The sequence below is a fragment of the Neofelis nebulosa genome, chromosome 1 (genome assembly GCF_028018385.1).
Source record: "Neofelis nebulosa isolate mNeoNeb1 chromosome 1, mNeoNeb1.pri, whole genome shotgun sequence".
Taxonomy (NCBI): Eukaryota; Metazoa; Chordata; class Mammalia; order Carnivora; family Felidae; genus Neofelis; species Neofelis nebulosa.
Window position 1 is genome coordinate 95,836,110 of NC_080782.1, and position 14,347 is coordinate 95,850,456.

General features: G+C 35.5%; 1 protein-coding gene and 1 long non-coding RNA gene across 8 annotated transcripts in view; one reads left to right on the forward strand and one right to left on the reverse strand.

The window, feature by feature from the left end:
* LOC131510901 (uncharacterized) overlaps nt 1-14,347 on the forward strand; it is a 45,723-nt gene that overhangs the window by 18,085 nt on the left and 13,291 nt on the right. For both annotated transcript variants that reach the window (XR_009261239.1, XR_009261238.1), the window contains exon 2: nt 9,319-9,497. This is a non-coding gene — a long non-coding RNA (uncharacterized LOC131510901). The remainder of the gene's footprint in view (nt 1-9,318; nt 9,498-14,347) is intronic.
* The window catches only part of ZFYVE16 (zinc finger FYVE-type containing 16), a 51,011-nt gene that overhangs the window by 4,156 nt on the left and 32,508 nt on the right, over nt 1-14,347 (reverse strand). For 4 of the 6 annotated variants that reach the window (XM_058728474.1, XM_058728495.1, XM_058728465.1 and 1 more), the window contains 6 exons: nt 13,909-13,991; nt 13,011-13,115; nt 12,051-12,198; nt 9,187-9,267; nt 1,794-1,956; nt 847-952 (listed from right to left, as the gene is read on the reverse strand). In XM_058728474.1, the coding sequence (XP_058584457.1) occupies nt 847-952; nt 1,794-1,956; nt 9,187-9,267; nt 12,051-12,198; nt 13,011-13,115; nt 13,909-13,991 (686 nt within the window). Of the gene's footprint in view, nt 1-846; nt 953-1,793; nt 1,957-9,186; nt 9,268-12,050; nt 12,199-13,010; nt 13,116-13,908; nt 13,992-14,347 lie in introns of those variants that run through there. The other 2 variants (XR_009261219.1, XM_058728511.1) reach the window with 2 other exon arrangements.

Consider the following 14,347-nt stretch of genomic DNA (forward strand, 5'->3'; position numbering starts at 1 on the left):
CTATTTTCAATTCAACTTTATTAATAAAATTCCCGTGTTAGTGCCATGGAATTCACAAGTTAAAAGCATTATCTATATATACACACATTAGTAAGTAGTAAGTAGTAAGAGCTTAAAACCAAAGATTCTGGAATATGGCAAGACTTAGCTATTTTAACCTAAAATTAACCTGTGGCAACAAAAACCCTGTTAGTTCAGTTTAGAGAAGGGTACAAATGAGTCTACCCTATAAGATCACCTTCCTGTAAGGATCTTAATGAAGCTAAAAATCATACAAAGAAATAATATTCTATAGTTTCTATGTCCTCTATAGTTTCTCTGTATCTTGTACATGCATAAAATCACAGAGAATACCTAAGAAATGAGTAACACTGATTGCCTGACTCAGGAGGCAGAGTGAGGGAGAGTATGGACATAGACTAAGGGGTTGAGAATCTATAATTCCATAACCTCTTAGTTTAAAGTTGAAACATGCAAAAATAATTTTCCATTGTGAATGCTGATTATAAACTGATATTTATAAAATATTTTATTTTTTATAAAATAAGAGAAAAATGAAAATAATACAGTCAAATAACACATTACTATACAAAGATGGCAATGCTGCCAAAACTTAACTATGAGCCGGCAGGGAGTACAGGCAGTACCATACAAAGCCTGAAATAATCTTATGGAAATCCAAATCTGGTATACAGAAGGCAGTCTGGGATGAAAATATGTGTGTGTTTCAACATGTAATATAAAAAGTGTTAATAAGCTGCAATGAGAAATCTCCCAAGTTAAAAAAAAAAAAAAAACATATCCAAACACAACATATAAAGGGAAGGAATCTTCTTTCTCAGTTACCTCAGTACACTTTACAGTCTTCTCATCAGTTTCAAAATCTGCTTCCAGTTTTATTTTTTCACTTGGAAATCCTTGTAATGATATTCCATCCACCGAACTAATAACACTAACAGAATAAAACACAATATGGTAGTATTATTAGTACCAAAATGCTTTCTATGAAATGAGTCATTAGATTTGAATAAGGAGAAAATATATGAAAACTATAAATTTATAGCAGTAAGACAGCTCATTACCTACAAATATTTAAATAATATTTACAAATAATTAAAACATTTACCAAGATTTCTTGATTGTGTAGCAAATTATATCTACTCTTTCATATGCCCAATACAGACCTGAGGTTTAAAATGCCTTAGACTCCTAAAAGAAAAGCTGTCTGAGGAATTTCAATAACTTGGTTTTGGAATCCTTCAGCATTAGCCCTCTTTTTCCTTCTTTACTATAGACCCTTTAGCCAATCTCCAAAAGAGCAAGAAAATGGATAACTGAAAGGAAGAAGTGGCAGTAATATTCTATACGGCCTCTAATGTATATATCATTAAATTCAGTTATTGTATTTACGGTGAATCAACATAAAAAAGAATAAACACTCAAAGGGTATCCTTTACTTACTTCACAAAAATAGGTACCAAACAACAGAAAAAATATGTTGCCTTTTTCAACCTTGGTATCAAGGTCACATTGCTACAAAGTGCACATTTTATCACTGTCCCTCTCCCAAAGTGACCACTCTTTAATAATTTATAGCATCTTAGTCAAGAAAATATACATGAGGCTGGTTAAGCACATGTTTGAAAAAAAAAGACCACTCATTAGAGTATAGGCATTTAAATTAATGGTATAATTCTATATTGACTCATAAAATGCTTAATTTTGTTAGCAGGGCATTTTTATCCTTCCCCTTCCATCAAATCAATTATATTTTAGTAACAAAAAATTCCTACCCTTTGTTTCCTTTCTCTTCAGAATCTACCCAGCAGATATCCACATATTCTCTGAGGTCTACAGCATCAACTTTCCCACACGTAATTTTAAAGTCTTTCTGTTCTCGTAGAGCTAGTCGCAAGCCATCCATGGTCTCTGGTGTTATTTGTACCATTAAGCCATCTAAAAATGAGTTGTTTCACTCATGAGTTGTTTCATTCCTTTTATTAAATATCAATTTATATATCTAATCCATAAAATATGCTATCAAAATATGTTCTGCACAAGATACAAGTTTTAGATCATCTGTTAAATGATTTTAATGATTTTCTACTAAGAAATAAAAGTATTTCAAAGTTAAGGATTCTTTTTTAAACTTTTTCTAATGTTTATTTATTTTGAGAGAGAAAAAGAGTGAGTGTAAGTGGGGGAAGGGCAGAGAGAAAGGGAGAGTGAGAGAATCCCAAGCAGGCTCCGTGCTATTAGCACATACCTTGACGTGGGGCTCACTCTCATGAACCAAGAGATCATGACCTGAGCCAAAATTAAGAGTCAAAGCTTAACCAACTGAGCCACCCAAGCGCCCCCCCCTCTTTTTTTAAAAAAAAACAAACAATGGAAAGAATTTTCATTACTATGATGAAATTACTGATGCCAAACTGCCCTATCATAACAACCAGTCATAAAACTAGACAAAATATATGAGGTAATTGTTTTCAGGTAGTGAACAACATGAAGTGCAATACTGTGATTCCTAGAGGAAAACTCAACAGGTACACCCACAATTGCCCAGGTTCTAGGCTTCAAGACAATTTCTGCATGGTGACCCATTAAACCTACAATGGCCATTACTGGGCTGAGAAGTCAGAGATAAGTCTGGGGAAGCCTGGAATCTGGGGTCAAGACACTGAAGGGGGAGACACCAGATGACTGTGTGTAAGGATCCCTTTGAGTCCTTGGACAAGAATTGCGGACACAGTATTCGAGTTAGATTAGATGAAGCCTAACAGAGAATAGCTATTAGGCTTGGAACATAACAGAGATACTAGAAACCAAGCAATGCTGGGAGATACTGACACTCTGGACCAACCAAAGTAGAGAGACCTTATTAACATCTCATTAACTTGCACTGTGGCAAAACAAAAACAAACAAACAAAAACCAAAGCCCTTACAAAATCTGTAGGCAAAACAGATTTGGAGAAGTGTCCTGCCAGATTGTAAACACCTTAGGAGTTCCACAGATCCATCTGTTAACAAAGTGAAAAATACAGACTACACAAGCTCAACATGATTTGCCATGAAAATGCCTGCTTAAATATAAACCTTCTTCAGAAAAAGTTAATAAAATCTCAAGTCTCTAAGCATATTAACAGTGACAAGTATATAATCAAAAATTACCAGAGAGAACTACAAGAAAATGTGAGCCTCTAAACAACTGAAACCAACCATGAGATAGATAGATAGCCAAGATGCTGTATTAAACACACACTTGAAAACATCTATTCTAAAATATATTTAAAGACCTAAAGCAAAACTTTCAAAGAATGAAAAGCAAATATGGGCTAAATGAATAAACATTAAAAAAAATATTAACAGGGGCGCCTGGGTGGCGCAGTCGGTTAAGCGTCCGACTTCAGCCAGGTCACGATCTCGCGGTCTGTGAGTTCGAGCCCCGCGTCGGGCTCTGGGCTGATGGCTCGGAGCCTGGAGCCTGTTTCCGATTCTGTGTCTCCCTCTCTCTCTGCCCCTCCCCCATTCATGCTCTGTCTCTCTCTGTCCCAAAAATAAATAAAAAACGTTGAAAAAAAATGTTTAAAAAAAAAAAAAAATTAACAGAAATCGAGACTAAAAGAAAACAAAGGGAAATTCTAGAACTGAAAAGTTCTAGTAACTTGAAACTGAAACCTCAATGGATAAGCTGAATAGTAGATTGAAGATGGCAAAAAAAAAAAAAAAAAAAAGACTCAGAGAACATGAAGGTCAATGAAAATTATCCGATCCAAAGAACGCAGAGAAAAATGATTAAAGAAAAATAAACAGAACATCAAGGACCCAAGGGATGGTATAAAAGAGATATAGATATAAATATACATATACATATATACAGATAAAAATATATAGATATCTCCCAGGAGAAAAAGATAGGAATATTTAAAAAATAATGGTAGGAAATTCCCAAGATTTGATGACAAATATTGACCCATATTCAAGAAGCTCCATAAATGCCAAGCAGGAAAAATATAAAGAAAACCACATAAAGGCACATCACAGTAAAACTGGTGAAAACCAAAGATAAAAAGGATGTCTTGAAAACATCTGGAGAAAAGGGCACATTAAATATGGGGAAACAAATGTAAAAAATTATGCTGACTTTTCATTAGAAGCAATGGAGGCCAAGAGACAAGATGACATCTTTAATGATGATTAAAACTTTCAAAGAATTCTAAATCTAACAAAAATATCCTTCAAAAATAAGAAATAAATACAGCTTCAGATCAACAAAAGCCAGCCAACTGGTATTACAAAAAATGATACTGACATCTAGTGTCTACTCCAACATATAAAGAGTTTGAAGTTGTCACTCCCATTCTTACAAGAAGAAAAATACTGAACAAACTGAAAATGAACAACTCTTAGGTCAGAGGACTGAGGTCATAGGACAAAATGCTGCCCTGAAAAATGGAGCAAAATCAAAACCCACCACAAAAAAGTAAAACATGAAAAAGCCTACAATAATTTCAATAGATTCAGAAAAAGCACTCAGCAAAGTACAACATCTATTTATGATAAAAACCCTCTCTAAAGGAAGTCTAGAGGGAACATCCCTCAACTTAATAAAGGCCTTATATGAAATAAAGGCCAATATCATACTCCATGGTGAAAAACTGAGAGCTTTACCCCTAAGGTCAGGAATAAGACAAGGATGTTCATTCTCCCCACTTTTATTCAACATAGTAATGAAGTCCTAGCCACAGCAATTAAAGAACATGAAGAAATTAAAGGCATCCAAACTGGTAAGGAAGAAGTAAAACTCTATTTGCAGATGACATAATACTATATATTAAAAATCTTAGGGGTGCCTGGATGGCTCAGTCGGTTAAGTGTCCAACTTTGCCTCAGGTCATGATCTCATTCCTAAATTCAAGTCCCATGTCGGACTCTGTGCTGACAGCTCAGAGCCTAGAGCCTGCTTCAGATTCTGTGTCTCCCTCTCCTGCTGCCCCTCCCCCACTCATGCTCTGTCTCTCTCCCTCTCTCAAAAATAAATACACATTAAAAAATTTTTTTAAAAATCTTAAAAGACTCCACCAAAAACTTAACTAGAACTGATAAGTAACTTCAGTGAAGTCTCAGGATACAAAACCAATGTACAGAAATTGGTCGTGTTCCTATACACTGATAAACACAGAGTAAAATTAAGGAAACAATCCCATTTACAACTGCACCAAAAACAGGGGCACCTGGGTGGCTCAGTCAGTTAAGTGTCTGACTTCAGCTCAGGTCATGATCTCACGGCTTGTGAGTTCAAGCCCTGTGTCAGGCTCTGTGCTGACCGCTCAGGGACTAAAGCCTGCTTTTGGATTCTGTCTCCCTCCCTGCCCCTCCCCCGCTACTGCTCGCTCACTCTCAAAAATAAACAAAAAAAATTAAAAAAAAGGAAAACAAAGCAATTGCACCAAGAACAATAAAATATCTAGGAATAAACTTAACCAAAGAAGTGAAAGATCTGTACTCTCAAAACTATAAAACACTGACAAAAGAAATTCAAGATGATACAAAGAAATGGAAAGACATTCCATGCCCATGGGGTGGAAGAACAAACATTGTTTAAAGGTCTATACTACCCAAAGCAATCTACAGATTTCATGTAATCCCTATCAAGATACCTACAGCATTTTTCACATAACTAGAACAAACAATTCTATAATTTGTATGGAACCAGAAATGACCCTGACTAGCCAAAGCAATCTTGAAGAAGACAAACAAAACGAAGTATCACAATTTCAGACTTCAAATTATATTACAAAGCAGTAGTAATTAAAACAGAATGGTACTAGCATAAAAATATACACATAGATCAGTGGAATAGAAGAGAAAACCCAGAAATAAGCCCACAATTATATGGTCAATTAATCCTTGACAAAGGAGGGATGAATAAATAACGAAAATGACAGTCTCTTCAATAAATGATACTGGGGAAACCGGACAGCTACATGCAAAAGAATGAAACTGGGGGGGGGGGTGCCCGGGTGACTCAGCTGGTTAAGCATCCAAGTCTTGATTTTGGCTCAGGTCATGATCTACGGTTGCATAATCAAGCCTCACTTTGGGCTTCATGCTAGGCATGGAGCCTGCTTTATGATTCTCTCCCTCCCTCTCCCTCTCCCCCTTCCCTGCTCATGCATGCACATGCTCTGTCTTTAAAAAAAAAAAAAAAAAGGAATGAAACTGGACCACTTTCTTATACCATACACAAAAATAAACTCAAAACAGATTAAAGACCTAAATGTGAGACCTGAAACCATAAAAATCCTTGAAGAGAGCACAGACAGTAATTTCTCTGACATAGGTGACAGCAACATTTTTCTAGATATGTCTCCTGAGTCAAGAGAAATCTAAGTAAAAATAAACTATTGAGACTACATCAAAACAAAAAGTTTCTGCACAGTAAACACAACGAAATTAAAAGGCAACATCCTGAATGGCCAAATGTATTTGCAAATGATATATCTGATAAAGGGTTAGTATCCAAAATATATAAAGAACATATACAGCTCAATACCCCAAAAAACAAATATTCCAATTTAAAAATGGGCAGAAGACATGGGCAGACATTTCTCTGAAGAAGACATCCAGATGGCCAGTAGACACATGAAAAGATGCTCAACATCACTCATCATCAGGCAAATGCAAATCAAAACCACAATGAGATATCACCTCATACCTGTGAGAATGGCTAAAATCCACAATACAAGTAACAAGAGGGGTTGGTGAAGATGTGGAGAAAAAGGAATCCTTGTGTACTGCTGGTAGTAAGGCAAAGTGGTGCAGCCACTGTGGAAGGTAGCAGGGTGGTTCCTCAAAAAATTAAAAATAGAACTACCCTATAATCCAATAATCTCACTAATGGATATTTACCCAAAAAATAAATAAAAAACACTAATTCAAGGGATACATGCACCCCTTTGTTTAAAGCAGCATTATTTACAATAGCCAAACTAGGGAAGCAGCCCAAGTGTCCACTGACAGATAAACAGATAAAGAAGATGTGATACACACACACACACACATACACACACACACACACACAGAATATTACTCAGCCATAAAAAAATGAAATCTTGCCCTCTGCAACAATGTGGATAGAGGTAGAGAGTATAATGCTATGCAAAGTAAGTCAATCAGAGAAAGACAAATACGACATGAGTTCACTCATATGTGGAATTAAAGAAACAAAACAAATAAGGAAAGAAAAAAAATTGATAAACCAAGAAACAGACTCTTAAGTGTAGAGAACAAACTGATAGTTACCACAGAGGAGGTGGATGGGTGTAATAGGTGACAGGGATTAAGCAGTACACTTATCATGATGAAACAAACAAAAAACCCCAAAACATTTAAAAAGCCTGAAGATATGTGATAAGAAATAAGAAAAAATATAATTGGATACCTCACATCCATTATCAGAATGACAGAGATGGCACACAAAATTGAATCATAAAAGCTCACTTATTTTTAAAAGGTATTATTTGACAAACACGGATCTAGACAAGAGCATTTACATTCACTGCTTCAACTGGTAGACCTAGCCAATAATCAAGAAAAATAAAAGCCAGATGGACTGTAAAGAAATAAGCAAAATTACCATTATTAAAATATGATATACTGAGCTATACAGAAAACTCTAAAAAGATCTATAGGTAAATTATTGTAAACAATGAGAATTCAGCAGTGTTACTGGTTATAAGATAAAAATACAGAAATAAATGAATTTCTATACATCAAAACAAAAACTTTAAAAAGATACATTTACATCAGCAATAAAATCTGTAACAGAAATAAATCAAAAGAAGACATGCAAGACCTATACAAAAACTATAAAATTTAAGTTTTTAATTTTTTAAAAGATTTTATTTTTAAATAATCTCTACACCCAATATGGGGCTCAAACCCCCAACCCTGAGATCAAGAGTTGCATGGTCTTCTGACTGAGCCACCCAGGTGCCCCTATAAAATTTCACTAAAAGACATTGAACATTACCTAAATTAAGGATAGCCCATTTTTATGGATAGGAACACTGAGAATGGAAAATAAGTCAGTTTTTCTCAAAATTAAACTAAATGATTTAACGCAATTCGAATAAAAATTCCAATGGACCATTAGGACCTGACAAGTTGGTCCTAATTTAATGTGGAAAACTGAAAGGCTTAAAGTGGCCAAGGCACTACTAAAAAAAAGAATAAAGTATGTGCATGGCACCAAAGATAGGAGAATTTCCTATAAACCTATGTTTGAGATAGTAGGGAGGACATCAGTGAAAAAGCGGACTTAAGAATCTCCCAAAATACTCTCCTCCATAAAAAGAACAAGGGAACTAATAAAATGTCACAAGAAACTTTTTTAGAACTCTGGAAATTAACTAAAGTCTTGCAGCAATCTGGGGGATATTTATTCAAGAAAAATGGCTGGGTCTTCATAAAAACAGCAAGCTTTGGGCTTTCTGTCATTTTAACTTTCCTATTCCCATCCTCTCCTCTCTAGCTGAGTGGAAGCCTTAAAAACCAATAGCCTACAATCATGGTAAAAACCAAAAGCCTGGTAGCCACAGGAAAGGGCAAAAGGAGGTCAGAGCTCCTTCAAAGTCTCATTACCAGAGAATTGATAATTTTGACTTGGGTATTTTGCCCAGTACAAAAAGGCCTTTCTCAGGGAGCATTTGTCAAAAACAATTAGAGGCCAATGATTAACAGTGGAGCCACCTGTGCAGCAGATGAACAGAAGAGGCAAACAATAGGCCAACCAAACACTTAAAAGGAAAAGCTGGAGAATGTGATGGCCATAAGGTTTTGAAAAGCTCTAACATATTTCTGGGAATTTAGAAGGCCACACACATGTACAATACTGTGTGCATGATCAGGGTGTGTGCATGCTAAGGAAACACCCTAAGTTCTCACCTCAGACTGACTGTTAGGCTCTGTACAGGCAGGACGTGCAGCCTATGGCAGAGTTGTTATGCTTAAGGTAGACCCAAATATTGGTAATATTCTGGTCCTTGAGTTGGGTAATGATTTCATATAAATTTGTGGTAGTGTGCTTTCTAACTTACATATGTTCTTTTGTGTCAAATACATTTTAAAAGGAAATGGAAAACATCTTTACGTTAAAACAATCTTAAAAATGAAATTCATACCTTCAACTATGCTGGACTTAGCAAGAAATCCTGAAGATGTTTTGAGAGCTCCATTGAATACCACAAAACTTGCACCTGTCACTGATAAAAAAAAAGTCTTAATATTGCTTTTTTTTTTTTTTTTTGAGAGAGAGAGAGAGCAGGAGTGTGAGCGGGGCCAGGGACACAGTGAGACAGATGGAGAGAGAGACAGAATCCCAAGCAGGCTCCACATTCAACACAGAGCCCACCAAAGGGCTCGATCCCACAACCCTGAGTTCATGACCTGAGCAAAATCAAGAGTCTGACACTCAACCAACTAAGCCAAATAGGTAGGTGCCCCTAATGTTACCTTTTTTTGAAATACTATATATTTGTTAAATGTATAATGTGGAGCATGGCATATTTAAGTACTTGATAAATGCCATGCCCATACCATACCACTTATATTAGAAAGCTAATAAAAAAAAAAGTAGACCAAATTAAGATAAAAAATACTGCATAAAGGTTAGGTAATGTTTGTATCTAATAATTGACAGCTACTGTACTACTTAAAATGTTTGCGTCTATGTCAGAGAATGGGAAATCAAACATCCACTAATGGTAAGACCATAAATCAGAGCAACCTCTATGGAAGACAACTTGATAATTACCTATTAAAATTGCAATTCCACTACCAGGAATATATACATATACAAGGTTATTCATAGTACATTTTTATAAATAACCAAGAATTGGTACTCACTATGTCCATTAATAAGGAAGAAATAAATGAATGATGAACACATAAAAAGTGTAAAGTTACATAGAATACAAAAGTTCTTTTTATACTAACACAGAATCATCTCCAAGATGTGCTTAAAGAAAAAGCAAGGTGCAGAATGGAATACATGTTATGACTTGTTTAAAAAAGTGGAAGTGGGGAGCCTGGGTGGCTCAGTTGGTTAAGCGTCCGACTTCAGCTCAGGTCACGATCTCACAGTTTGTGAGTTTGAGCCCTGCGTCGGGCTCTGTGCTGACAGCTCAGAGCCTGGAGCCTGCTTCAGATTCTTTGTCTCCCTCTCTCTGCCCCTTCCCCACTTGCGCTCTGTCTCTCTCTGTCTCTCAAAACTAAATAAAAAATTAAAAAAATTTTTTTAAGTGTAAGGATGATGTGTGTGTATTTGCTTAAATATACATGCAAGCAAAAATTTTTCTGAAAGGATGTACAAAAAATTGATAACATTGGTTTGGTTGCCTGTGGGGAGGAAAAGAGATGAGCTTCACGGTCAAGGGAAGAAAGGAGGTTTTATACTGTAGATATTTATACCTTTAAAATTTTATAAAATATATACCTATTCAAACAAATATTAAATAGTTGTTGAGTTTCAATAACAAAAGTGTTAATGACATGTTAAACTAAAAATATAAATATCCAGTAAAATCTTCTACTTAATAGATATCTACTAATATAAGAAGGAAATATGTTAATGTCAACAATGGCCATAACTTGGCACTATTTTTTCTTTTACTATTTTTTAAAACTTATTCTCCAAACTTACTGTAAATACATATTACCTTTATAATCAGAGGCAAAAATTTTATTAGCAGCTAGAATATCAGACTTTTAAAACTGTTTATTTTTTATTTAAAATACTTAAAAATTTTTTTAAGTTTATTTACTTATTTTGAGAGGCAGCGAGAGAGCAAGGGAGAGGCAGAGAGAGAGGGTGAGAGAGAGAATCCAAAGCAGGCTCTGCAGTGTCAGTGTAGAGTCCAACAAGGGGCTCTACCTTACAAACTGTAAGATCATGACCTGAGCCAAAATCAAGAGTCAGACAGTTACCTGATGAGCCACCTGGTGCCCCCTTTTTTAAAAATGCTTTTTAAAAAATATGTATTTTATAAAAATGTATTACTTTTATGAAATACTCACGTTCACTTAACTTTCAATTTGTTAGGCCCTCTATTGCAAGGATTTGGCAATCACAGTAGTCATTGAGGCCATTCAGCCAGAAGTGAGAGTAATGACACTCACATAAGCTACTCTACCACCTTTACCATTTTTATATCCCCAGCCACTTACAATTTTATAAATCATTCTCGGGGCGCCTGGGTGGCATGGTCAGTTAACCTTCCGACTTCGGCTCAGGTCATGACCTCATGGTTCGTGGGTTCAAACCCTGCATCAGGCTCTGTGCTGACAGTTCAGAGCCTGGTGCCTGCTTTGGATTCTGTGTCTCCCTCTCTCTCTGCCCCTCCCCAACTCACGCTCTATGTGTCTCTCTGTCAAAAATAAATAAACATTAAAAAAAATTATAAATCATTCTTCATTCTTTATCCACCCTGTACTCCCCTAAGAAGAGTTGAAGCAAAGAGCAAACAAAGGTGACAAACACCTCATTCCAGAGAGAAATTACTGAAAATAAAATTCATACCACATGGGATAAATTAAACCTGAAGATATCAAAATAAATATAATGTTTAACCTTTAAACCTAATGTAGCCCAAGAAAAAAACACAAATTAGAAGCAATTTTTAATTTCTGTAGCTAAAATTTTATTTTTTATTTTATGTTTTTTTTTTATTTTTGAGACAGAGAGAGAGTGTGAGCAGGGGAGGGGCAGAGGGAGACACACAATCCGAAGCAGGCTCCAGACTCTGAGCTGTCAGCACAGAACCCAAGGTGGGGCTCGAACTCGTCAACCGCTAGATCATGACCTGAGCCGAACTCAGACACTCAACCGACTGAGCCACCCAGATGCCCCTGTGTAGCTAAAATTTTAAAGCAAACTGTATTATCATCATCAATTCAGCAAATAAGTAAAATATATATATTTCCCCTTTGGATGGAATTCCATTTATTGAGGTCCTTTTATAGATCAATACTAGGAACCAACACTTACCTTTTCTAGGATGGCCAGTGGCACTGTTGGCCTGTGTTTGATAAATGCCATCATTCTGTATACAGACTAGGTGAGAATCTGCTTCAGTACTAAAACTGGCTCCAATGCTAATGACATGCTCATTAGAAGAATTTATAACTTTCATCACCTGGGGAAAAAAAACCCACCATTTAGAAACACTATTAACATGCTATGTCCTTATTAGTTACAATCATTCAAAGGGCCATATTTCCAACCAGCTTCTAAGCTTCTTCTTTATTATCAAGCTTTGGTCTAGACAACTCCCTGAGAATGTGATAGAAACCAATGTTTTAACATAAAATCACCTCAATTAACAGATAAAACAGTAAAGGGGCACCTGGGTGGCTTAGTCAGTTAAGCCTCTGACTCTTGATTTTGGCTCAAGTCATGATCCTACTGTCTGTGAGACTGAGCCCCAAATTGGGCTCTGCCCTGAAAGCGTGCACCCTGCTTGGGATTCTCTCTCTCCCTCTCTCTGTACCCCTCCCCTGCTTGTGTGCACTCTCTTTCTCGGTCTCAAAATAAACATTAAAAAAAACAGTAAAGAAAAAACAAATCCCTTATTAGGAAACAAATCTAAAATTTCAAAAATATTGGGGTGCCTGGGTGCTCAGTTGGTTGAGCGTCCGACTTCGGCTCAGGTCATGATCTCGCGATTTGTGAGTTCAGGCCCCGCAGCAGGCTGTGTGCTGACAGCTCAGAGCCTGCAGCCTGCTTCGAATTCTGTGTCTCCCTCTCTGCCCCTCCCCTGCTCATACTCTGCCTCTCTCTGTCTCTCAAAAATAAATAAATGTTAAAAAAATTTTTTTTAATTTCAAAAATATTATTTTTTGCCATTATGTATTAGACAGTCTGATTCAAAACAAATTTAACACACCTTTAAAGAAATCTAATGTTCAATAATTATCTTCAAAATCTGCATGAAGAAATTAAACTTACATCATTGTATTTTTTCCGAGGTATTTTTATGCAGCTCTTCCCCATTTCCATATGAATCAATAGCTGGTCTATGGTATGCAAGGTATACTGGTAATTTCGAAGGTCCTACATATAAAATAATGACATTTCCATAAACCTTAAACTATCCATGAGCATTTTACCCATTCATTAAATACTTTTTTAATAATGTCCATCATTTTAAGACTTGTGAAAAATAACTATCAAAATGCCATTCAGAAAGTAGTACCAACTTGAAAAACCAACTAATTCTCCTAGCTACTCCACAATAGTAATAAAGAATATCATTCTCAGGAAAAATTCTGTAGTATTTAGGGGTGACGTCCTCTTTCTAATTACAAATCTTCCAAAATAAGTCTTCAAAGTAAACATGTATAAATTAAAAATAAGTCCACTCAAAAAAAAAAAAAAATAAGTCCACTCAAATACTTTTTTATGGTTACAAATAAAACAATTATTTAAATTAAAGGTAGAAGGGAAACTGAGATTATCTAATCCAATCCTTCCTATTACAAATGAGGAAACTCAGGCCACAATTTGCTCAAAATCACCAAACTGACTGACTTTACTAATATTGTTACTAATTACTTTTACTAACACTTCAATAACTGTGTAGATCTCACATTACCTAAATGTGTTAGCAATGCAGCAGAATGAATCAAAAGGCAATCAGAATCAGGTACACATAAATTAAGAGATGTATTCTAAAAAGCAATCCATTAGAAACAGAGCCCATTTATCTAAATAAAGATATATTATAAACAAACTCTCATTATACCAAATATGCCAAATTAATAGAGGAAAATACAAACATATAAAATATGCTAAATAAAATATTAAAGTTAACAATGTAAGAACACTTAATTGTTTGATTACTCACAACAAGTAAGTTCATAATAGTATGTCCTATTTCTCCAAAAAGAGGTTTTCGGCCTCTGATACTTGTTAGAGGAGCAGGATATACTATAGATAAGAAAGGAAAACTGGTTACCATCAATAAAACCCCAAAAAAGTCTTGAATTTACTACTTCTAATTCTCATTTTTCAAAGATTATGGATAGATACCACCCAATCAGTTCTCTGGGGAAAGTGAGAGATACATTAACCCATAGTGTGTATTTACTGGAGGCTACACTGAACTGCAAACTTTATATACATTATCTTATTTAAGCCCTAAAACAACCCAGTGAGGCAAGTATGTCTACCCATACTTTACAAATGGGAGAGGAGAGACACAGAAATTAATAAAATTGTCTATGGTGACTAAGTTAATCACCAGTGAAACAGATTTGAAATTAGGCTTGCTTCATTCCAAAGTA